Source organism: Eutrigla gurnardus, assembly GCF_963514095.1.
Source record: "Eutrigla gurnardus genome assembly, chromosome: 13".
Taxonomy (NCBI): domain Eukaryota; kingdom Metazoa; phylum Chordata; class Actinopteri; order Perciformes; family Triglidae; genus Eutrigla; species Eutrigla gurnardus.
In genome coordinates this window covers 14,411,819-14,437,091 of record NC_139936.1, presented here as the reverse complement: position 1 = coordinate 14,437,091, position 25,273 = coordinate 14,411,819, and the positions used below count along the sequence as shown (strand labels likewise).

Here is a 25,273-nt window from a genome sequence, read left to right as displayed (position 1 = left end):
TTTTCCAAAGTTCCATTTCTGAAGATGCCTATTGAAAAGTCCAGAGTGCTGTTCTGCAATCATAGTTTAGAACGAGAACGCTTCATTTGCTTCTCTTGCCTGATCTCTCAATGAAAGGCTTGTTAACGTCTGAGGTCTGGTTGTGGGTTTTTTTCTTGCCATGCATTTGTAGTGAGCGTTAAGGAACTGCTGAAGAGACGTGGATTCTGCTCTGAGCTTGCGAATCCGCACCGCACCCGTCATCGTGTTGATGAGCTGCTCTCTCTGCCTGCCGAAACCGAGTCACATAAAGACATGCTGTTCGGCGTGTCTTTTGAAAGGGACAATTATGACGGAGAGAGAGAGAGAAAGGCAGGAAAAGTGATGGGTGGATCGTAGCCAAATAACACTGGTGAGATAGTGTACGCTCTTGTGTGACAGGCCTCTATGCTACCAAGAAAAAAAACGTGCCCATTTCGGCTCGTTTCATCATATGCAGTGACGAGCGTCATAGATGATTGTGTAACTCGGAGCTCCCACTGTGTATCAGTGTTTAGGTGCCAAAATGTGCATATGATACTGACCAGAGTAACCAAGGGAATGCCAGTGCCCCGAATGCCCTTGATCCGTCGGCATGCTTTTCTCCGGCTGAACAACACATCCACACGCAGCTACAGCTCCTCTCCCCCTCGTTTGGTTATCCTCTTCCACAGTCATTGGCTGCCCCCCCCCTCTGCCCGTCCATCCTCCCTGCATGCAGACAGCCAGTGAGCAGTGCACCTCAGTCTCTCCGACATTCACCATTGGCTGATGTGTGCTGTGAATGCGGATACCTTCCTTTTTAAGAGACAGTCTGGACTCAGCTGGCTTCTCTCTCTCTCTCTCTCTCTCTCTCCCTCGCTCGCTCGCTCTCTCTCTCTCTCTCCTGTGTTGCTCTCTCTTGTTAGCTCGCTCCCTCCTCTCCCGCAACACCACCACAACCTGCTGATTTCTCGCTAAGCCTCTCCTTCCCTCTTTCCTTTCACTCCTCCTGTCATCTGCTGTTCTCTAACACTCTACCTCATAATTTGATTTACCGTCGCATCACATACTCGCCTCCTGGTTACATTCCCGTTTTTTTGTTTTTTTTACGTCTTTCTTTTTCAGCCTACCGTTTCTCTCCCCAATACTGTCATTTTGTCTTTGACATTCATTCATCTCCACCACTTTCTCACCCTCCACTGATGTGAGGAGACATGAAGGTGAGTGGAGTTGATTTCCAGGCCTACCTGCCTGTTTGTCTCGAAAACCATATATCTCTTTAACTTTCCAAGCCGTCCGGAAGACGTGAGCGTCCTGTGTCCTTGGAGGCAGGGACTGCAGTTGCGTATGCTTCAGGTGTAACAATTAGCCAGCACCGGTTGTGATGCTGCTGATGAGTCACTATCCGATGCTGCATGTGTGTGTTGTAGCTCGGGTCCTTTTTAGCATATGGGGCTTAGTTGATGAGAGAAGGAAGGAAAGAGGGAGGGTTTGTATTGAATTAGCGCGTGGATAGTGCATGCGTGTGTCAATGCAGGAGCTCATGACACAGGGTTTTGCACCAGCTGTGGCTGTGGTGCAGCGGCATCTCGGGCAGATTAATGAGCAAGCACTGTACAGCAATGACGGCAAACAATTAGAGAAGTGATCACAGTGAGTAGATTCTCTTACCGGTCAATGCACACAACACAGTAATCGCTTCCAGAGGTCATTGTTGTCACAGGGTAATATGCTCTGCCCAGACTTGATTTAACTGTACAATTAAAATTCTCTTCAGGTAATCGTCAAAAAAATAAATGTTCTCCACATGTCGTGTATGACTTCCCTATTTCAAAATCCCGACCTTGTCCTCTAGATATATTATTGTTAGCCTTATTTCCCCATGTTGTGATTTGTTCTGTTGTGTGTCAGTGCCCTCATTATGCGTGTACTGTTTTGCCACCTGACACCCACAGGAAGAAAATGTGTCTGACAGAAAATAATCCTCAAAAGCATGTTGCCTCAGAGAGTGTCACTTCCAAGTGTTTTTATTTAAGGTAGCTTTCTTAAAATGACGGTTTGAGTATGAGATGGTAAAGGGACTGCACACCGTCGTCATGTAGGGCTGGGTGATGATACGGTGTGATAATTTATCTTCTTCGTATGGAATCGTATCGTGATGAAATCTATCAATATATCATGATACATAATTCTGTTGTCTGAACTGATAACAAGCATATTCTAACTTGTATTTCTTAATCATAGTTGGTACTTTTCATTTGTCATGTATCTAACTCACACAGGAGTATAACAATTAGCTTGTTATTTCATTAGACTAATTATTGAATTTCAAGAAAATATGCAATATTGTGTATCGTTATCCAGATATGAAATTGGCCCTACTGCCATGGCAAGGTGCTGTTCTGCCCATTGAGAATTTCAGGGTCGGTGTTGACATGCTCAAGTACACTTGGACATGTTTTGAGAAGCAAGTGGATGACATGCTCTACAGTTACAGAACCTGATTGAAATTGCAATAAGAGAAGTTGATACAGCTGATTGCAATATACTGCTAGATATGCATGCATATGTTGTTAAGTTGATTCATGTGAACAACCGCCTTGGACAGCTCTCGCATCCCTGGTGGTCTCGGGTTCAGCACCTCGGACAGCGGCCGTGACACAAAAGGTTGAAAAGTGAAGCTGTATGTTATTGTAGGCTGATCTATTGTTCCATTTAAACCCTTCTTATAGCTGACTATTATCTGGTTAAGTTGTAAATTCACAATAGTCTTGTCATTCAGAATCCTCCAAACAGATTGGGTCAAATTAACCTGAGCTGCTGCTTCTTGAAAAGGAAAGGAAGTGGGGTTCGTCATATTTATAAATGTAATTCAGCATTCTATGGTTTCATCCCTTTATTTTTCCACATCCCAAAGACCAGCGAGACAGCAGCATGGCCACATAGTGCATTCTTCCCCAGGTAAAAAAGATAACCGTCACAAAGGTTGTATAACAGTACACAATAATTTGCTTTCAAAAGACTTAAACTCCAAGAAGTTTCAAGGTCTCGATGAGTCATTCCCTGGAGCCATGTGAACACTCGCAAATCACACAGCTTGATCGTGCAGTCGGTTGGGACTCGTATACTGAAGATGCTATAGCCAATGTTGGCAGGAAGTCCATTCTATATGAGCTCTGTTTAGCTGGCGTCACACACTCGACTCTGACACTGAATCATGCCGCATTTTCTGCTCTCTTGCTGCACAATGTATGTAGCCAGTCATTTACTGTTCAAGGTCATAGCTGTTTCCCCAGTTAAAACCACGCATTGGACATTTCAATGTGCTTTCAAATCTCACAGCCGACGCACCAGATGTTGAGAGCAGCAACATTGAATGTTTTGAAAGTGTGGTGTACTTTTGACTGCAGTTTGGAGGATTCCTCACAGAGGACTAGCTTTTTGCTCAAAACGTCTCACAGCTTGGATAAACGTCTCTTTATCTGGCAGGCTGGATATTGTCCATAGCCGGTGAGAGTGTTCTGCAGATGACAGGGATGGGTTTCCTGCAGGTGCATTGCTCTGCTGTTTGTCAAAACAAACAGGTTAAAGGAATAGTTCGACATCTTGGGGTAATTTCCCCTGTTGTCCAGAGTTAGATTACAAGCTACATATGAAGCTTCAACCAGCAGCTTAGCTTATAATAGCTGTGGACAAGGTCATGCTAGCCTTCATGCTAAGCTCATTTTACCAGCTGCTGGCTGTAGTTTCACATTTACCATGCAGACATAAGAGTGCTACCAATCTGCTTGTCGCGTTCCTTTTCAAGTAAGCAAATTAGTGTGTTTCCCAAACTATTTCTCTCTAAATATCAGGAATGTGACTGTCATTTCCTTTGGGGAGCCGCTGGAGTCGGCCCATCGGCTGCCCTGTGGATGCCCACTGCTTCTATAATAGTCAGTGTGGGTTTCATACAGAGAAAATGTACCAACAGTTAAGCTCATCATCACATTTTTCTAAATTTGGAGGTACTTAAGTAACCATAACAAAAACCCTATAAATGTCCAAAGAGACTGGTTATGTCACAGGTTATAGGGTGGTGAAGTAATATGTGTGGCTGTCTGATTGGTCTCACTTTAAATTCTGACTATATCCCATAAACCCTGACAAAAGCACATTGTTTTCATATTATTCCACTTAGGCAAGTTGACTTTTTTCTTTTGCATGCTTTTAGGACAGAGGAACACTTTGAATTCCAAAAGCAGTCAATAAGAGGACTCCACAGGTTACCACTATACTACTTTGCCCTGGAGGAATTAGTTTTTATGTGCACAACCGAGAGGGATGGCATGCGAGCTGGTGTTCATGCATTACAGCAGGAAGAGGCCTTCAGAGTTGACCAAGCGGCAGCTGTCCTGTTGAGCTTCCCTGTTTAGAAAATTGAAGGTGTAATTTAAAAAGACCTGGTAAAAGTGTCCACACCCACTTGAGTCGCTCATGCTCATCATTCCTCCACCTCCCCGCTTGTCGTGTTTGACCGTTTCCTCTGTGGAGTCTCTGGTTGTACTTGATGGAGAGCAATGTTTGCCTGTGTGCAGAGATTTTCCCCACATTAAACATTTTACATGGCGTCGTGTGTTTACTCCCGTCAATACATCGACTGTAAACCGTGATATTTTTACAGCACCCCTCAAAAGTATTACAGAGTAATTGTGTGTCAAACAAAAAGACAATTCAAATGAACATTATTAATTGAGGTGTAACAATATTTAGGGTACTTCTCAGACCTTTTAAATGCCTGCATATGGGTGCGGACTTAATGAAACGGCATTTTCTGGCATTTCTGGTAAACCAGTCTACTTGTAAAGGCCAGCTATGCATTGCACTTAGCGCTTTTATTTTTGTTTTATTGTTGTTTGCTCATGAATTATTAACTCTAGTTTTAGTAGCAATTGTCTTGCTGGACATGAGTTCATGACATCAGTGTATGGACTTTCAGCATAATGCCTAATTGATGCTTTTGAAGGTTTGTTGTGCCAAACTTTGTATGAAACTATTGAATCACATCTATCGGCTGGCACGAGGCAAAAAGAAATGACATGCTACACTCAAGCCGCTGCAGTACTATGTGTGCCACGAGAGGTGCCTACAGCAGCATAGGCACACAGCTGCAGGAGTGTAACCCAGGCACAAGGGTCTAAAGCTCTGTCTGAAGACTCTTTAAGTCCAGGGGTACTGATCCTGCGCTCTGATCCTGCGCTCTGATCTCTCTTTGGAGGGAAGCAGGCGAAAAGAGAATTTCCCTTCAGGGATCAGTGAAATATCACATACTTTTGACTCCATCTTTTTGAGATTTACCAACCCCTGAACCCTCTTTTCCTCAATATAAAAAGGACTGTCCTGGGATCTGTTGAATAACTGTAAGGGAAATTTAAATATTTAGATCGTAATAATTTCCAGTGTCACTTAAGCTACGAGATCCTGATTTTGAGGAGATATTGGGCAGACCTGATCGAGAGACAGATTATTATCATATTTTTATACGTGTTGTGGTTCAAAACAGGATAAAGGATGGCGGTATGTGACCTCAACTGTTCCAGATGGAGCTCTTGGTTGGGAGGAGGGAGCCATAACTTGCCGTAGGCTATTTAGAAAGGAGCTGCTTGTCCCCACGCGATGAAGAGCACACAGTTGTTCATGCCGAGGGAATGTACTAGTCCGGCCTGCAAGCTGTTTATATGTAATGCTCCCCATTAACAATTGACTAAACCATGGAAGGAAATGTGCTGCCATTAACCCCTATGAATTACTTTGATTATGTGGCACAGACAAAAAAAGAGTAGAAAGAACCCAGACCAAGTCATTTGTGGTGTAGAGGTTTCTCAGGGACCACCAGAGGCTTCATTGTTGGTGGCCTCGTCATCTGTTTCTGAAGCATGTTGTCATTGTTAGGATGAAAACAAGCCTTGTGAAACTTTAACAGACACTGGGAAGCTGTTGCCTGTTGATTTAGTGGATCTGATATGATCTATCAGAGGGACTCAGCAAGTGCAGTCACTTGATCACCGAGCAGCTACAGCTCATTTCAGCAACTCCCGACGATTTGATTTATCCATGAATCGTTCCATCCACAAAAACTCAGAAATCAATAAAACAAAAATCTTGCCAACCAAGTCCAACACTGAAATATATTTAATTTAAAATAATATAAAACCAAGAAAAGCAGCAGATCTTCATATTAAACAAAACAAAAGAACAAATGGGAGATTTTTTTTTTTTTTATAAAAATGAAACAATTAGATTTTCTGGAGTTCAACCAGTCGTTTCAGTTCTGTGTTTAAGTATTCTCAAATCCTCATCCACTGATCCATTCACAGGAGAATTCTGCTTATTGTCATTTAATAGACTTAATATTTATTTACATCTGAAACAATCCTCCTGCCATCCCTCTACTTTTATTAGGCTACCTCTGAATTAGTGTCGCAGCAGGTGACAATAGCTGTTGTACACAAGCACCAGGACTGCTTTACACATTAATGTCCCCTCAAGATCTATACAGATCTTTATAGATCTTTATAGAGGTGATTTAAGCCTCCAAGTATAAGGCTATATTTTTTTTTACAATAGAGAGAAGTTGCATTTTCTCGACTATATATTATCAGTTAACTTACCTTACCTACCTGCCCCCAAAGTGCAGTTTTGTGAACTGTTCCCACCTCTCGCAGCAGTAAAACATCACTACTGATGTTCTTACTGCATTGCAGTCCTAACTTAAATCCATGCACATGAGTTTTTTATTTTATTTTGTACTGCAGCAAAGACTTTGATTTTGTTTGAACTTGTGCTCCAAAGCTTGTAACAAAACTTGTGTACCTTTTTGTCACCCAGCGAGCAACGTTGGAAGGTAAAGCAAGTATGTGCGAACATCCACCAGGCTGTATGCGAAGACTCCACTCCAGTACGATCAGCTTGGTCAAACTGGCTTCAGGCATTTTCCGGATATCATGTTGTCAAAACCTTTTAATAATCGGATATAGAAACTCGGTAAATTATATATTCCTATCAAAGGCTGTATGGATGTGGGACAAAGGGACTAACCTGTGAATTTGAAGCAGGTTTTGCTGACATGTCAACCTGTTGTGTGATCAGTCTTAACGGTGCACACTAATGTTGGGAGCATTGCTCACATCTCGATCTCAGTCTGGTACTCTGGTCTTTTTATAGGCTCAGTGCTAACAGCAGGGCCTCTGATTTGATTCCTTTGAAGTGCAGACTGTGATGTCCTATTGTGGCTGTCTGAGATGTCCTCAGCTTTACCCCCCCACCACCCCCCCCATGGAGTGCACTGCCCCATTTCATCAAAGCCAGTTCTGCATCATCATCATCCATCCATTTTTATTTTTTGGTGGGGGGGAGGGAGAGAGGGTGGTGTCGTCTTCATAAGCTTTCCTCCTCCTCCTCCTCCTCCTCTCTCGCTCTCGTTCCCTCCCCTCCTCTGTTTGAGTTTTTCTGAAGAAGTCACAGGGAGGCGTTGTCAGATTGTAGCTGCTGCTGAACAAGAGCAATCACGGTTAATGACTAATCTGTTTCTGTGTCTCTTGTCTGGTGTTTCTCTGGCAGGTGAAGGATCGTGCAGACAGACCGTCTCACATTAAGCTATGGAATGCTCCCTGCACCCACCATCACTAGTCTCCACTCTTTGGACTGAGCTCCAAACGCTTAGTTAGCGGCTGTGCTTCTCCCCTCGAACTCTTTATAACCAGGGGACGAAGAAGAAGGAGTGGACTTACCTTAAGTCCTCCGCTAATAGCGCACAGAGCACTTTAAAAAAAAAAGAAGAAGAATTTAATTTTTTTTCTCCACTTGGATTTTTTCCCCCTGGTGAAAACAAGATGGTTCTGGAGGGGTATCTGTGGATGGTGATCCTTGGCTTCGTCATTGCCTTCGTGCTGGCCTTTTCAGTGGGTGCCAATGATGTGGCCAATTCTTTTGGCACAGCGGTGGGGTCCGGCGTGGTCACGTTAAAGCAGGCATGCATCCTGGCGTCCATCTTTGAGACCCTGGGTTCAATGCTGCTGGGGGCCAAAGTGGGCGAGACGATTCGAAAAGGCATCATCGATGTCAACCTGTACAACGAAACGGTGCCCGTGCTCATGGCAGGGGAGGTCAGCGCCATGGTTGGTAAGTTGCACTAAATTTGTCATCCAGCGAAAACGGTCCATCGATTATTCAAATAGCTGAGCAAGAAACATTTTATCAGCAAACTGTCGATTGATTAATCATCTCAAGTCAGGGTTCAAGCAGAAATGTCTGAAAACTTTCTCAGATTTTGGCTCTAGCTGCTTTTCTTTGGACCATTATCCAACAAAGTATAGACGCAATAGCATGTCAGACTATTTGAACACATGCTCCTGCGAGATGACGGAAAAATTGCTCCCAAATGCTCTGAGCTCCTGTGATTAGAGACAAAGCTGCAGTCACACTCAAACGCACACAAAACCATGTAATGGGAAGTTTTGCTCATGTTAGTCAACCACGCAGCATTTCCAGAAAACGACCTGCCATTGTCCTTGTGTTTTGACATTTAAAGTGAATCACGGGCGGGAATTGTTACATATCAACTGTAGCTTTACACATCAACATTAGAGTAGCAAAGGAAATGAATGGTGCTGACCAGAAAACAATGGGGCTCCCGCTGAGACAATGCCATTTTAATGGCCGAGCAACTGCTGGGGAAAGGTAATAAATAAGGCGACATTATGCACAGGGGATTCCCATGTCGCTGAAAATTCAGGTGACGAGCTCCACAAGTGAATGTAGGGGAAACACTGAACACTTTGTCTCAATCTAAAACAGGAAACATTATTCATCGGCATGTTGATATGGAATAATAAGAAGTTTTAACGTCCTGATTTGATTAAATTAAAGCAGAGAAATGCTTCTGATATACCCAGCAGGCTCACAGAGCCAGGCAGGCATCACAATGAGACTCTGAGGTCTTGTTATTCCAATAATGGACTCCTTGCCCGTTGCCGAAGAATAAATTGAGCTGCAGGAAAAAATGTGTTAACCCTATGGGATTTTGGTCTAGATAAATTAACCGTTTTTCTTTATGTTGGTTGTTGTCTTTTGCCTGATTACGTTTTAAAGCGGGTTTTCAGTGTATGTCAAAATAGAGCTCTGTGGAAGATGTGTAGCTCCATATATTAAGAGTATTGTAATTACTGTATGTCAATAAGCAATTTTAGATTCAAGGTCTCTTCTTGATTATCTTATCTGATATCCTATAGTATTTTTTTTTCTTCCGGCTTTTGAACTATCCTGTGCTGGTGGAGGATAATGTGTCTGCAGTATTACAAACCTCAAGCAATAATTTAGAAAAATTACAAAAACTGTCATTTAAAATAAACACTTAAATACAGTGAAGTAAAAAACTAACAGTAGAATAATCTCATTACTTTACATTTTTGAGCTTAAAAATCATATATATTATGTAATGTTGCTTTGTTTTATAACTACATTTCTACGGAAAATGAATCATTATTTGTGTCTCTCTTCTGATCACAGGGTCAGCAATCTGGCAGCTAATCGCCTCCTTCCTCAAACTGCCCATTTCTGGGACTCACTGCATTGTTGGCGCCACTATCGGCTTCTCTATGGTGGCCATCGGCACCAAGGGCGTCCAGTGGATGCAGCTCGTCAAGATTGGTAATGGCCTGGGACCCTTTGAGACCAGTTTGTGTGTGTCTTTACAATGTTGACTATATATCTGTGGTGTACACCAGTGTTTCCCAAACACTTTTTTTTCCCTAGGGTCCCACTTTTTAAAACCATCGTGACTAGGGCTGCATGATGTTGGAACAAAACTGACATTGCAATATATTTTTTTCTGCAATATATAATATGAAAAAAACCCCCAAGACTTTTCACTCTAAATGTATACATTCATTTTAAAGTCAAATATGTCCATTTGTTTAGATTTATAAACCAATTTGTGCTGTTTAAAAACTGTACTCATAAACTCACTGGTTGTACAAATATTAAAGCAAAAATGTCACACCCACAAAGCATGGTTAAAGAGATGGATCCAGGTTTTGAGATGGGTCGGGGGAGGGTTGCCAACATTGCCGCAGACCCCTCGCGCTCTTTCCGTCTTTGACAGTGGTGCCGGGAGCCCTGTTCCGCCCCGCAGGGAGAGGGCAAAGCGAGTACTATGTGATGTGGTGAGTTCAAGGCGAGGGGTGCTGTAATGATCACGGTCGGATCCGCGAGCAACCTGGGCTTTTACAAGCCGACCTAATATAGCCGGTTATGCTGCACCAATATGGGAAAATGTGGTTGGGTTGTAAGCTCTACAATACATTAACACTATTCATCAGTTTGTTTTCTAAACTCCCTCGACCAATTTACACAGCGAGGGATCCATATTAGATGAGGCAGCGTTACCGATTTTCTCCTACATGAAGTGTCTCAATGCAGTGACAAGACGTACTTTGTTATTCTCATCTAGAGGAAGACACTTGATTTATAAAGGTTGTACCTTGTCCCTTAACAGGTTAAAGTAATTCTGGCAAATGTAGGAAATTGCAGGTGCAAATGAGGAACAGCAGATGAGCGGTAGCAAAAACACAGTTGCGACACTCGATCACTGCTGCCTGGCGATAATGTGTCAGTAAGTGATTGTAGTCTGCTGCTCTTTCTCCCCCTTCTGCAGTGTCATCGTGGTTCATCTCCCCCTTGCTCTCCGGCCTCATGTCTGGAGTCCTTTTCTTCCTCATCAGACACTTCATCCTCCTCAAGGTGGGCTCACATCACGATGCCGCTGTTCTTACTCACACATGAGCACAAATATGCACGAATCCCTCCTTGTTAAGTGTGCAGGTTCTTAATTGTATTTCGGGTTAAATCACGTGTAATACCTGGTAAATATGAAGGTTGTAAGCCTTTAACCCACATTATTTTTCATGGCACGTACTCCTGATTTAGAGTGAGCCGTCGGTCCACGAGTGTAAATAGAATCTAGACAGCGGCGCACACGTGTGCACACAAACCTGTCCGAAGAACTTCAGCACGGATAAAAATCCATTTGATTTGGCAACAGATCTGTTGTTATGCAACAGGCAGACCAGAAGAGGAAAGTGTTGTAGATCGTCCTGAGGTCACGACTGCAGGATCGTATGTGACTGAGTCATATGCAGCTGAGGCAAACTCATCTCTGTGTCTGCAGAGATGAGTTTGCATCAGGAATATTTAACGGTGCTATTTTATTTATACTGTCGATATATAGCTGTACAATACATTTTTTATTAGATGTGAGACCTAAAACCTTACCGGTCGGTAATATTGCATATCAGACTCATCATAATGGTAAACAACACATTATTCAAGAGTGACTGGTGCTTCCATTTGGCCTGAGCTGAACTTCTGACCTCAGTAGGAAGTTGTGGTTTTATTAGACGTCAATGATACGTAACATGCTGTGTCTTACGCACAAGGAGATCGGTAATCAATCTGTGAAAACACTCTACCTTTCACCTCTGGCTAATAAATGGCCTGTTTTACACTTGGAACTCACACTTATTTTTGATGGAACTGTATGTGCATCTTGATTTATTGTGCATGTTTATATACAGAGTGATATATAGTTCAAAATTGAGTCATTAATTTGGTGAAGACAATGACATAGTATATAATCGGCATCATATCACCATGAAATTCAACTGAATGTTGATAGCATTGCTTTTTCGTCATCATATCAGAAACGGTACTAACAATCCATCTGTGTGTTTGCTTCCTAGGATGACTCTGTCCCCAATGGACTGCGAGCGCTGCCCCTCTTTTATGCCTCCACAATCGGGATCAACACGTTCTCCATCTTGTACACTGGAGCCCCATGTAAGTGCTGAACGTTACTTATTGCTAATAGAGACACTACTGTCTCTGTTTATTTAGTCTGACCCCGATGTACCGTCAATTACCATCCCTGTCTTAGCGGGTGCCGACATTGCGTGCTCGCTCCACATTCCTTTTGAAGGTGTGATGAGAGTATAAGTAGATTATAATACTTGAAAACGACTTGCAAGATGTTATTCTCTTATACCCCCGTGTGTGTGTGTGTGTGTGTGTGTGTGTGTGTGTGTGTGTGTGTGTGTGTGTGTGTGTGTGTGTGTGTGTGTGTGTGTTCATTACTTGCAGTGCTTGGGTTAGAGATGCTACCGGTGTGGGCCATCTTTCTCATCACTTTAGCTGAGTCGCTGGTCTGTGCAGCTCTGGTCTGGTTTTTCGTCTGTCCCTGGATGAGGAGGAAAATAGCAAGTAGGTATCTGTGTGTGTGTGTATTGTGTTTGTGTTTGTCCGTCCAGTCTTTCTCACGCCATCTTAAAGCCCAGCACCCTGACCCGGCCCTTACAACAGAGCCTCAGCCTCCGCTTGCACATGCTCTTGAGCTCTGACACCAAACAAGGGATGCCAGCGGATGTGTGTCCTCATTGGCCTCTGCCAGAGCCACTAAAGCCACCCAAGAAAACCCTGAGAACTCCATGTAGTGGTCCCGTTCTTTCGACACTTAGATGTTTTTCGGCGTACGGCTGCTTGTTCACATGCAAGGGGCTAAGATCGTAGCCTGCAGTTTGGAAAGCTTTCAGATCAAGGTTAGGAAATGTTTCCCTAATGGTAACATCAACCTGCAGCAAAGCAGACAATGCTTTAAAACACATGACGCGTTACATAAAAGAGTGGAAAGAGCAGTAGGTGGAATATCTGAGAGAGTGGTGGACATTAACAAGGCAGCCTGCCTGCTAAATGTAACTTTGTAGGATAAATAAGATCTTCTGTTTATTGCAGTAATCCATATACAAAGCTACACAGTCTTAAGCCCCAAGATGCCAGTAAAATTTCCTTCCATAAACCCTGTACGTAATACAAGTGTAGAAGACATGACCTGTTGCTCAACGTGTCATCACCTCTGGGTGTCTGTTAGAATTATAGATGACATCATCAGTCCAAGTCTGGTTATTGCTGCAACGTGAAACACTCAGCAATGGCTGAGTTTGTGTGTTTGGAGGAGTTGAGAGGCATCAGCACTGGGATTAGTTTGTGGAATCTAACTGTAAAATGTTCTCCTTTTCTGATCTGAAACCAGGCTTTTACTAATTTATTATTACTGCTATAAGTGCAGTTACATCACAGCTTCAACAAAAAATTATTTTGGAAAATACGGTAATCTATATATGATATATAAACTCTATTAGCATTTAAAGGAGGCTTGTAAGATGCTCTCTTAGCTAAACCCTCCCTCACTCGATCTCCTCCAGGTCGTCTAAAGAAGGAGCAGGCTCTCTCCAGGATTTCTGATGAGAGTCTTGACAAGATTCCTGAAGAGGAGGAGGAGAGCCCCGTCTTTAAGGAGCTACCAGGGGCCAAGGGCACAGACGAGGCTGTGTTGCCGCTCACCGGGGGCAGCAGTGAACGGAGCACCCGTGACTCCAGTGGAGAGCTCACCAACCTGGCTAATGGAGGCAACGTCCTGCCAAATGGCAGGGTGTACGGTAAAACTGGAATTTAATTGTTATATATATTATTTTTATTGACGCCGTTGATTCGAGATTTGGCAGAAAATCACTTTATCTGTGGGAAAAATGAAATGTGGCTCCATTAATGCAACATAATGGGGATTGAATTTGCTTTTAACGCAACTCCATAAAAAAAAAAAAAACGCTTCACAACTCTTCTCCCATATAACATTTGTAGCTTTATTTCCAAAATCTTCACAGCCATCTTGCATTCTTTATTTACATTTGATCAATGTGTCTTATGACTTTTATTTAATTACAAATATTAATTACAATAGTGTTTCAATTCACTTATTTTGTGCATTTTGAAGTAATTGCGTTTGAAAAGCTGAATGGGAAATTACAAAATTCCACAAAACTTTCTCAATTATGAAAAAATATATAAAAGAAACAAGATATTATCCTAATGAAACATAATTTTACACACAGTACAATAATTGATTCTTCACCCATACCCCCATTTATTCTGTACAAAATAGAATACTTCATTCTTCTTTTTAAATGAACTAATCTCCCCTTTAGGGAAGACTGTAAGTGTGTTGCTGTTTTAATTCTACTTAACTCAAACGTATTTCACCCACTTCTTCATCTCTACTGCTTCAGGCCGGACCCACTCAATGACCAACGGCTGCCTCAAGTCGCCCATCTCTAATGGCAGCTTCAGCTTCGATGGCCACATGCGCAGCGACGGCCAGGTGTACCACACAGTGCACAAGGACTCTGGTCTTTATAAAGACCTGCTTCACAAAATCCACCTGGGACGCATGGATGACAACGACCGCTCGGGCTCCAACTCCGGCCAGCCGGACAACAATTACCGCCTGTTGCGGCGCAACAACAGCTACACTTGCTACACAGCAGCTATATGTGGCATGCCTGTCCAGCCGCTCCTACGCACAGAGTCCCGCGACGACAGCGAAAAGCTGGTAGGGGAGGGAAGTGGCAGGAGCAACAGCGTGTCCTATTCCAAGAAGAGGGTACGCTATGATAGCTACTCGTCGTACTGTAACGCTGTGGCGGAGGCCGAGATCGAGGCAGAGGAGGGCGGGGTGGAGATGAAGCTGGCCACAGAGCTGGAGGGGGTGGATGACGATGGGGCTCCTGCACCGGTGCCTCTGGACGACTTGGCCGAGGAGGATCACGAGGAGAAGGATAAGCCTGAGGTGTTCCAGCTTTTCCACTTCCTGCAGATCCTCACCGCCTGCTTCGGCTCCTTCGCGCACGGAGGCAACGATGTCAGGTGCTGCCTACCTGCTTCTCACAGGAAATGCAATGCGCTTGTCAATTAACACTTCCCTGCCACCTGTTCATAAATGTTGTTACTCCTGTAGCTTTTGCCCTGTTAGATCACATACAGGGAATGTTTGTGTCCCAAATGTAAAAATGTATAAACAAATCCCTGGGGTTATAATCGTTGTGTTGTCATCTTCGCAGTAATGCCATTGGGCCCCTAGTGGCGCTGTGGATGATCTATGACCAGGGCGGTGTGATGCAGGACGCAGCCACCCCCATCTGGCTGCTGTTTTACGGTGGTATAGGCATCTGTGCCGGGCTGTGGGTGTGGGGGCGCCGCGTCATCCAAACCATGGGGAAAGACCTGACTCCCATCACCCCCTCAAGGTGAGAAAGTCACCCTTTGATAGAGTGGGCGAGAGGGTGTGTGTGTGTCTGTGTTCATGGAAATGGCTGAGACGGATCTGGATGAGAGAGAGAGAGTGTTTGCGGATGTAGGTGAACTTCTAAAATGCCTTGACGTGCTGACACACAAGTCTATCCTCTGCAACGGCATCCTTGGTAAGTGCTTACATCCACACAGCTGTGTTAGAATGCACACGCACAATGTCTTTTTATCAGGCTGTTAAATGTTATTGAACAAGTAATTACAATTCAACCGAGATTCATGATTCCACACCATGCTGGCAGTAAAATGCATAAACCTAAGGCAGCAGGATCACGTTTAGTTCTGTTGCCTCGAGTGCTCCCTGTTTACAGGTACAGTAAACTAACTGACTAATGAAGGGCGTCTTCTCAAGCGTGCACTGATTAACCACTCTCTACTTCCCAAACAGAGCTGGCGCTGCAGGCGATACACTTTCTTTTTTTTCTTTTTTTTTAACTACAACAGCAGGCAACCTGCAAGTAAAACGTTGGGTTTTCCCTGTCGGCTAATATGTACTATACACACGTGAAAGGACATTATGTCCTTTTGTTTAAAACCGATGTATAAAATATTTGCCTATAAATAATAATAGTAATTTAACCCTAATCTCGACAGTTATCAGGCAGTCGTCGTCCTCAAGCTTGGCCAGAACTAATTCTGTACTGCTTTGTGTAGAAATAGACTGTAATACATTCCGCTGTTGTAGCCATTAGCATCGAGATTGAAGTGGGACTGATGCACATTTTTCTTCCGCCCTTTGACCTGCTTACATAATAATTCTGAATAAATAAGCAGTCTAGAGCACAACACAGAGGGCCTTAGGACTTAGAGCTGTGGAAAGTCACAAACACACGTCCTTAACTGCTGCTCTTCTGTCCCTGAGATTGATCTCTCTCTCTTTGTCTCTGTCTCTGTCTCTTTCTCTCACTGTCCCCTCGTCTTCCCATGTGTTAGCTGGAGAGTGCGTGTGCACATGTGTGTATGTGTGTGTGTGTGTGTGTGCAGCTCAGGGTTGTTTGTGTGATCGTGCCGGCTGAAGACAGCGAGGCTTTATGCCTGCAGGTTGTGTAGTGAGTGTACTGTATGTGTGTGCATGCACATTAAGGTCTAATTGTTCCAGCAAGTTTTTTTTTTTTTTAAGTGCGAGTGCTCACAGTTGCCTGGCAAGAACATCACACAGGGTAACAGGAAGTTGTTTGGCATTCTTGACGAAAAGAAGTAGAGCAGGAAGGGTAAGGGAGGGGCAGAGCCACAGTGGGAACCCTGGCCTCTCGTCTCCGACCGCAGGGAGGGGGACGCCAGTCTGACTCCTTCTCTTGCACTTTTCCTTTTCCCCTCTGTCCTCATCCCTTTTTTTTCTTGTTCCTTCCTACCCTCTTCTGGAAATCTCAATTTTTTTGCGGTTAACCATCTTCTTCTCCTCCTTGCCCTCATTCCTTCCATCCCATTTCCGTCTCCTCGCTGCCCCTTTATGTCTTCCTTTTTTTATCGGTGTTTCACCTCTAAATCTCCCCCCCCCCCTCCCCTAATGTCCTGCACTTGTTCTCTCTCTCTCATTATTTCTCCGTCTTCCTCCATTGCTCCTTGTCCTTGGCCCCTCTCTCTCTCTCTTGCTGTGCGCCTCCTTTCTTTCTTAATTCCCTCTTTCCTTCACCAGCTTAGTCTTTTGCCAGGGCTCATAGACAGATTTTCTCTGGTTCACTGTTCTGGAGACTCCGTTTCCTCTGGTGTCTGTTTCCATGCATCACTTTGACAAAGAAGTTTGTTTTGGGGCAAGGACAGGAAAAGTGTGTCTGTGTGGGTGTGTGTGTGTGTGTGTAGCTGAGCACAGTGGACACTTGAACGGCACAGTGTCTCACTGCAACTGTGTTTTAAAATGGGTTTATTATGGATTTTGGTCATTCTGACAAGCTCTCCTGTTGAAGCACCACAGGGATGGACTGCTGCAGATCTAACCGGCCTTGCAAGGTCTTGTGATGCGCTCATCCTGTGTGCAGCACTTATATAATTGGCCCGCTACGTAAATGTTTGTAGTTGGAGAGAGTGGCGTCGGCTCACCTGCAGCAGTCTCGGGTAACAAAGTCTGACCTGCCTTCTGAAAGCATTTCTCCTCTTCTATTCCGAGTGAATTCGACTTTATCCGAAAACCTTTTCTTTTGGCTTGGCTAGACAGAATACAATGGTGGGCTGACAGGAAATGATTAGAGACACGGAGAGACAGGGGATGGACTTCAGACCTGCAGACCAGTCTAGAACCGGGTACCTTGCAACGGCATGGTCAGCATCTCAAGCCTCCTAGCTCACCAGGACATCACACACTGGTATTAATTGTTTCTGCACACGTGGTTAGGACGAACAGCCTCCTACTGATTGGTTCCAGTGATGTTGAAGGTTGGCTCAAGTCAAATCATTAGAACACTGCTGTGAAAGTTATTGGCCCTTGCTGTTCACAATCAATTTGAACCCTGTCTGTTCCCAAAGCCTTACCTCAGTGTTGAGTTTTATCTGCTGCTGTTTTTTTTATTTATTATTTAATTTGTAACTTGTTGCCTTCTCTTCATGTGTCTCTCTGTTGCTTTACTTTCCTAACTTAATTTGTTTTTTAGTTCTTGAGCCCGAGCTAATGGCCAGATGTTTGTGTGATGGCTGGGATGGGGCAAATAAAAGGAAAACGAGTGTTTTCTCTTCCAGTGCACCCACTGGTCTGGTGTTGAAGTGTGAATTACATTTTGGAAACAGGGCATGGTGTCTCCTATTCAGCCGTCCCACAATGCTCCGTCTGTGCATGACATGCAACCGTATTCTTTATGAGTTGCCTCCAATTGGAGGAAATGCTGTCTTTATTGTGTGTTCTATTGTGTGTTGAAGAATGAGTGCGATGATAACCATACATTCTGTTTGCTCACTTAAAAGAGCTGTTCTATTATGATATTACCATTAATGTGGGCCGTGCCGTCGGCAGCACATCCCAGCATTCACAATGAAGGATATCTCTTTGTCCCCCCCCTCTCCTCCTCTCCCCCCCCTCCTCCACAGTGGATTCACAATTGAACTGGCTTCTGCACTCACAGTGGTGTTTGCTTCCAATATCGGAATCCCTGTCAGTACCACGCACTGCAAGGTATGACCGAGCGGCCCTCCAGCTGGCCTCTCAACTCCCCCCTCCAGGCATCTCCAGGGGACAGGGAGCTCACACTGCCTCCTAGGGCCCCGGGTTGGAAGTGCACGCTCCACTTTAGTCTTGCAGTTTTGCGCTCAGATCAAATCTGCGGCCTTTCCATATTTTTTTTATGACCATAGTCATGCCAGGCAAGTGTTTATCTCTTTATCCTCGTAACTCGGATAAAAGCTAATTCATTGGAGAATCACTGCATTACAAGACAATAAAACAGTTGGAGCTGTGCCCAGACCGCCCCAGGCAGCAGTGTGCAGCCCCTCTGCCCTGTTTTTGTTTTATTTTCAGGAACATCAGATCCAGGCTAGAAGATGTGGCAGACTCCTCCAGTCCCCAACCCCATCCACGTGGTGTCTTATCCTCTTGTCTGTGTCATTTCCACCAACCCTCTTCCATTTTGCCCTCACAGCACTGGCATGGTTTGGTGTGTGGGTCCTCAGCACCCCCCCCACCTCCTCCCCCATCCCCCGACCCCCAACTTGCCACACTTGTGTTTCCACTTTTTTTTTACCTTTCCCTCTCCTCTCCATCTTTCTGTGTCTCTCCGCTCATCTGTCTTTACAGCGGATTTTGCATTGAAGTAATGAGTGCGCTAACAGTGCTTGTTGCATCAAATGTGGGCATCCCAATAAGCTCCACCCACTGCAAGGTATTGGTGTCATTAGAAGTGAAGCCACGTCATCGCTTCACCTGTAGCTATCGATCATAAACGCCAATCACAACTCCCGAAGTTGCGGTTTTGACTTCTCCTGCAGTTTCCTCTGGCATAAAACCTTCCAAATTAGCAACAACGTGATGAAATTCGGTGTAAAACTTATCACTCATGAGACCGAGTCGTCCCAAGATGGTTTATCCATTTTTGTAGCCATTCTCTCACATTTATTCGATGAGAAGGATCACATTTTTCTGTCATTTAATCAATACAAAAACATCTTCCCTTTTTTACTCTTTATTGGTTCTGAGCAGTTGCCAAGCAACCAGTGGAGCCAAGAAACAGTGTGGCACATAATCCCTGTAAAATAACGCATCACAGCTTTTAAAGGATTACACAAACAAGATCTAAAACGTTAATTGGTGGGTTTTAGTGGTGCTGGTAGGTAGATTTTGTTGGATGGAGGCAGGCTAGTTGTTTCCTATTGTTTTGAGTCTTTATGCTAAGCTAAGCTACCTGACATCTGGCTGTAGTCTCATATTTAACATTACTCGTATTGGGGGTGAGTAGAAAGTGCACTTTATTATTAGATCACATGGGTGATGCAAGTCAAAACAAGGGGTGCGAGTTTAGTAACAGCTGTGAAAACATGAAAGTAACACAAGACTGTAGAAACAACTGTGTTTATGGTTTAAGTAAATACTTAAAAAAGCGCCAAATGTCTGCTGGAAGGAAACTGCACAAGATTCAAAACTGGTATTAAATTACTGATGATCAATTTGTCAAAGCATCAACATCATCATCATCATCCATACCTTACCTGACTTTCACTTCTCACCTCCGAACACCCTTGTCTTTTCCCTAAAACCTTGGATAATCAACCGCTCTGCTAAAAAAAAGCTAAATCTACTGCTGGTTAGAAGTGTATCGTTGTGGTGGTGATTTAGAGAATAGTCCCGGGAGGACAAAATCTGCATTTTTAAAGATTTCGTGGAACAGTTTCTCAATTTGAGGATCGTATAAAATGCTCATAAAGTAACCGACAACATGTGAATGGGCAGGGAGGGGCATCCATTCGGTTTTTTATCTCCGTTCAGAGTGAGCCTTTTTTTCCGTTTTTATGTCATTGGGCTTCTTTTCTTATGCGGCGATAAAACTGAATTGATGCCCGGCACTGCTGAGATTATGTGCAGTGACTCATCGTTCCAAACGCACAGCAGCACACCGAGGTCACACTCAGTTCAGGCTTTGCTGCCGCATGCCTGAAATGCTACAACCGACTGTAAACATCTCGGCCGCAAAGTTTAGATATTGTTTCCGGCTGCTTTTAGAATCAAGCTTATCAACTAAGTGAAGGAGGAAAGAGGAAAGTTACTTTCTGTGAAGTAGAGATTTTAGCGTGGTCGAGTCCTGCACCAACTTTAAGTCAGACTGACCTACGGACGTCAAACGCCGCCGTTGGCCTTCCACATTTAGTCTCCAGTGGGACAGAAGGTGTCTCGTGTTTCTCCGGCCGTTTAAAAGCAACTCCCCCTCCTAAATGAACTCTTACTCACCACTCTTCTGATTTGTTTACTTGACTGAAGGTGAGCCAAGAGTTCATTTGTGGACATCTGACATGAGCAGCAGTAATTCCATTAGCAAAGATAACCCATCAGATGTTTGATGCACCTGAACTGCTGATTTCAGACGTCCACACCCAAACAACCCTTTTCCAAGCGGCTTGCTCTGACTAACACGAGACGTTTTGGACCAAGCTGGTCGCAAAGAGGTGAAGGCTGATTCCAGGGTTTTCTGTTCGGATGCGATGTTGTGCGACAGTTGCGATCAGTGGTGGAATGCAACTTAGTATATTTACTAAAGTAGGTATTTCAACTATTAACTACAGGTGTCAGAAATGTAGGAAATTAAGTGTAGCAGTGTAGACGCACAGAAAATGGAAATATTCAACCACAGCTCAAAATCTCACTTCAATAACGATTTGATTGTTTTGTAATATCTTTTCTAGAGATTAGATTATGAAAAATGTTATATTGAATACGATGAAAAAGAGTACTATGAGAACTTTAGATCTGATACTGTAAGTACATTTGCTGATAATACAATCACGTTAAATTAAAAATGCGTATTTTCCCTTTTGCCTGCAGCGCTATTTATCAATCTATCAACATCTCTATGTATCAATCAGCCATAGAGATATCAGCTTCTCTCCAATATAATATAATAAAGAAACTATGGTTGAATTTTTTTTTATCTCCAATATCCAAAACTCAAAGTTATAGAAGGAACAATATATGTATTTTTGATTTTGGTGTGATTTTGGGCAATTATTGACTAAACGAACACGAATAAAAACAAGCTGACATTGTCAGAAATGATCAGCGTGAGAAAAGCCTGAACAGCCTGCACCTCTTCAATGTCTTTGATTTTGCCTACTTTAAACAATTAGCTCCGTGCCGCTGCTGATAGTTTTCTTTCTCCCCCCTCCTCCCCCCCGGCGTCTCTAGGTGGGCTCTGTCGTGGCCGTGGGTTGGATCCGCTCCAAGAAAGCAGTGGACTGGCGCCTCTTCAGGAACATCTTCCTGGCGTGGTTCGTCACGGTGCCCGTGGCCGGCCTCTTCAGCGCTGCCGTCATGGCCCTGTTCGTCTACGGCATCCTGCCCTACGTCTGAGGGCGCACGGCTCGGAGGGAGAACCGAGGAGGGGGAGAGTCAGAGAAAGAGAGAGGGAAGCTTGGGTAAAAAGAAAAATCATAGCTCGAGTGTCAGGGGTGCGGATAAAGAAGTAGGAAATGAAGAGAGGAAAGGGGCAAGGGTGACGGGGAGGAGGAGGAGAGAGGAAGCTGCAGAGGTTTACAGACGGACTTGGTTGTACTGTGGATGTGAGGAGGGTTGGTTCATTTGCTGCCTGGCTCTGTAGTCCAGAGATCTGTTTTGAGTGTCTGATGGGTTTTTATTTATTCTCTTCTTTCGGGTGCATAAGAAAACGTGTGACCGTACCGTTCAATCTGCTGTACATATGACAGCAGTAGGCAGATTTCCAGTGACTCTTCTTTACGGCCATTTTCTGTTTCTTCATTTAAAAAAACAAACAAAAAAACAACAGCCAAAAAGTCAGATTTTAGGAAAATAAACAGCACACCTAAACTGCAAACACTATTCTGCCAGCAATCCCAGGCAGCATCGTTGTGATCATTATTATTATATGTTCACAAAATGCCAGGAAAAAAAAACCCCTGTACATATAGGTGTATTGGATTGAGTGTGATTTGTTGTATTGCAGCTTGCTTTAAAGTTTAAAAAAAGAAAAGGAAGATGTGCGTGTGGTAAACCAACCCATCCATCATCTCACTTTTAACATGCTAGCCAGGTACAACGAGGGCCAAATGGAAAGGACGCCTCAGAGAGGGCTGCTGGAACTGTCGCTCTGCTCTTTTTTTTTTTTTTTTTTTTTTTTCAAATGATACCACAGAACCCTGATTTGCTAAAGAGTTGATTATTGTCAAGAGTTCCTCTGTTTTTTAGGGATGGATCTTTTAATGATGTAATATACTGTAATTTGTACTGTAAATACTGTCCTTAAAGAGTGGTTGGGGGGGGGGGGGGGGGGTACGACACAAGTTGGTCATGGTTTGTTTTTAACATAGTCCAGAGGAAGGCGCTCTGCATCTCTTCGTGATGTCATATTATACGTGTGTTACATCGAACACACACTTGACAGGCTGCCGTTTCCCCCCCCTGTAGGTTAGCAGAAGTATATTGATTGGAAAGCGGTATTCAAATGTCAAGTAGTGACCCCCGTTCATAACGGAGAACAATTATTTTATCATATCGGTAAAATCAACAGTATTTACAGACAGTTCTGTAGTTAAAATCTCTCCTTCTTTGGGGATACTCGAGATATTTTATAGCGAAATGAGGTCAAACCGAACCGAACCGAAACCAGTAAGGTCCCATGAAACGTTCACATATCTTCATCTGCTTGCCTTTTGTTTTCATAAAACGAGCTCAGCTGCTGGAGATGTCTCCTCATGTTGAAGCTCCCTGCCAATGACGGACCTCTGCACTGTCCAGTCTTCAGACCTCCTGTCCTGTTTCGCCGGTCAGACTCCATGTCTTCGTCCAGGGTCTCTGGCTCATACCCCTGGTCAGCCTCGTCATGTCAGACGGCCATATGTGTCATATCAAACTCATCGTAGTATAACCCAGCCGGGTATGCAGAGGCGGACAGAAAACAGGTCCGAGCAGAACGTGTAGCTGCTCAACATGGGCCCGTCGTTGTTTTGAAGTGTAGAAGCGTTTAGTCTGCTGACGACCCGTATTTCTGTGCTAAAGATTTGGGAGATATCATAGGGTCAAGTTTGGGGCTGAAGCTACGCCCGTGGGGCGTTTCCAGGTGTCACGGAAATATCATCCTTATTTTAGAATGAAATAGTAGGGGTGGGGGTGGGGGTTGCATTATGGTACTGATCATCACCAGCTTTTTAACAGGGTCACCTGACCTGTAGATGAACAAAGTCTAAAGCTATTTTTATTTGAACAAACTCAATGCCAGGTTTTCCTTCTTTTTTTTTTTCTTCTTGTGGTGTTTCCTAATTACATTTTTTTTTTTCTGTTTTCTTTCTCGTGAACAAATCTATGCTTAAGTAGCCACTTGCCTTTGTAACATTGTGTTTTACTTTGTGCAGATACAGCAAAAATAATTAAGGACTGTGGTGTTTACATCGTAACCATTGTTGTAGAGTATCTGGAAAAAAAAAAAAACAACCTGTTGCCTAATGATGCCAATGAAAGACAAACTATTAACCATGAATTTTTAAGTGCAAGTAAAAAAAATTAACCTGAAGTGTCTAGAGAAAGAGAGAGAGCGAGAACAAGTGTGCACGCGATGACTCGTTTTGTTTTTTGTTGTTGTTATTGTTGTTGTTGTTGTTGTAATAGTAGTGCTAATCATGATCCCTGTCACTTTACACTGCTACTACAACGTGTTGACACTACATGTATGGGTGCAATTCAGTAATGAAGAGAATGACTACAGAAATTTCATCAAGACTATATATTTTTCTACCATATCTGAGTTTGAACCTGGTTGAGCTTCCAGACACTTTTTGGAGGACACGTCGTGGAGGGTTGGCGGGGAAACTGAGGGGAAAAAAAACGCGATCCCGAGAAAGACGTGATCTCGTCTCGCCGGTGCCATGTGCCACATTTCCTGTAAGCCCCGTGTGTTCTTCTAACATGTAGATTGACGTGTCAGTTGCCAATAGATCAGATTTTTAAATTACCATTTTTATTTTTTTGGAATTTTTTAGATGAAAACACTTTGTAATTTTGTTTCCCAACTGCTTTTCGATCATGAGCTGCGAGAGCAGGAGGATGCTCGCTGCAGGCGACGTCTTAGTCGAGACATTGAAGTCGTAAAGTCGGTAGCTGGACCGTGAGGACATTTGTTTCCTTGTTTTTGGCAGGTAAACACTCTTGAAGCTCATACCCTTTCACTCTTCATGGGGGGGGGGCTGGAGCTGGTGGGTTCAAATTGTCTTTGTGCGTATAAAAAAAGTAAATCCAAACATCTACATCCCCCCATTGTCTTTAAAGCAACTGTTAAATTCTTTATTTTAAAAAAAGCACATTTTATCATTTTTATATGCCATCTGCTTATAATTTTGTTCATATTCTAAAATGAGTCTGCATGCGACCCTAGATACACAGATGAAACAATGATTATTTGGTTAGCATGTTGCAATGCTAACCAAATAATCTGTTTATGTAAATGATACATTCATATCCTGCTGTCTAGAACAGGAGAACCCCAGCTCATTTGCATCATTATGACGTCATTCTGGACTGAGGTCAGCCAGCATGTTTCAGACGGATCTGGTTTGTGCTGTCTCACCTTGCTCAGCCCCCACCCCTCCCTTTTTTTAACTCGCAGTCATTTTTTTATTTTTTATTTTTTTTGCCCATGCATTCTCAGTACTGATAGGCCAAAAGGGACGCACTGTTCAAAACAGGGAGGGGAAGTGAACGTCGTCTACTGGTGGTCTTTAATATTTCTGAACCCTCAAATTTACACTTAAGCAACTTGCATTGCTACTTATATATTAAAGCCCCCCCAAAAAATATAATTTAGATCATTAAATCGTGTTAATTAAATCCGAGCCTAAACCAATCCTTTATCTTTTGGTTGTCTATGAGCACGGCCACTAGGCGGCGTAGTCCGACACTTCCCCTCCC

The 25,273-nt window shown here is 43.6% G+C and overlaps 1 protein-coding gene across 3 annotated transcripts in view; it reads left to right on the top strand.

The window, feature by feature from the left end:
- Nucleotides 1-21,787, top strand: part of slc20a2 (solute carrier family 20 member 2) — a 35,579-nt gene extending 13,792 nt beyond the window's left edge. The window contains exons 1-11 of one of the 3 annotated variants that reach the window (XM_084024199.1): nucleotides 1,157-1,220; nucleotides 7,600-8,160; nucleotides 9,547-9,687; nucleotides 10,694-10,779; nucleotides 11,778-11,874; nucleotides 12,175-12,294; nucleotides 13,293-13,526; nucleotides 14,154-14,790; nucleotides 14,985-15,170; nucleotides 18,247-18,331; nucleotides 21,545-21,787. In XM_084024199.1, the coding sequence (XP_083880325.1) occupies nucleotides 7,872-8,160; nucleotides 9,547-9,687; nucleotides 10,694-10,779; nucleotides 11,778-11,874; nucleotides 12,175-12,294; nucleotides 13,293-13,526; nucleotides 14,154-14,790; nucleotides 14,985-15,170; nucleotides 18,247-18,331; nucleotides 21,545-21,709 (2,040 nt within the window). In that variant the 5' untranslated portion in view covers nucleotides 1,157-1,220; nucleotides 7,600-7,871 and the 3' untranslated portion in view covers nucleotides 21,710-21,787. Of the gene's footprint in view, nucleotides 1-1,156; nucleotides 1,221-7,599; nucleotides 8,161-9,546; nucleotides 9,688-10,693; nucleotides 10,780-11,777; nucleotides 11,875-12,174; nucleotides 12,295-13,292; nucleotides 13,527-14,153; nucleotides 14,791-14,984; nucleotides 15,171-18,246; nucleotides 18,332-18,949; nucleotides 19,035-21,544 lie in introns of those variants that run through there. The other 2 variants (XM_084024200.1, XM_084024198.1) reach the window with 2 other exon arrangements.
- The last annotated feature ends 3,486 nt before the right edge of the window (nucleotides 21,788-25,273 follow it).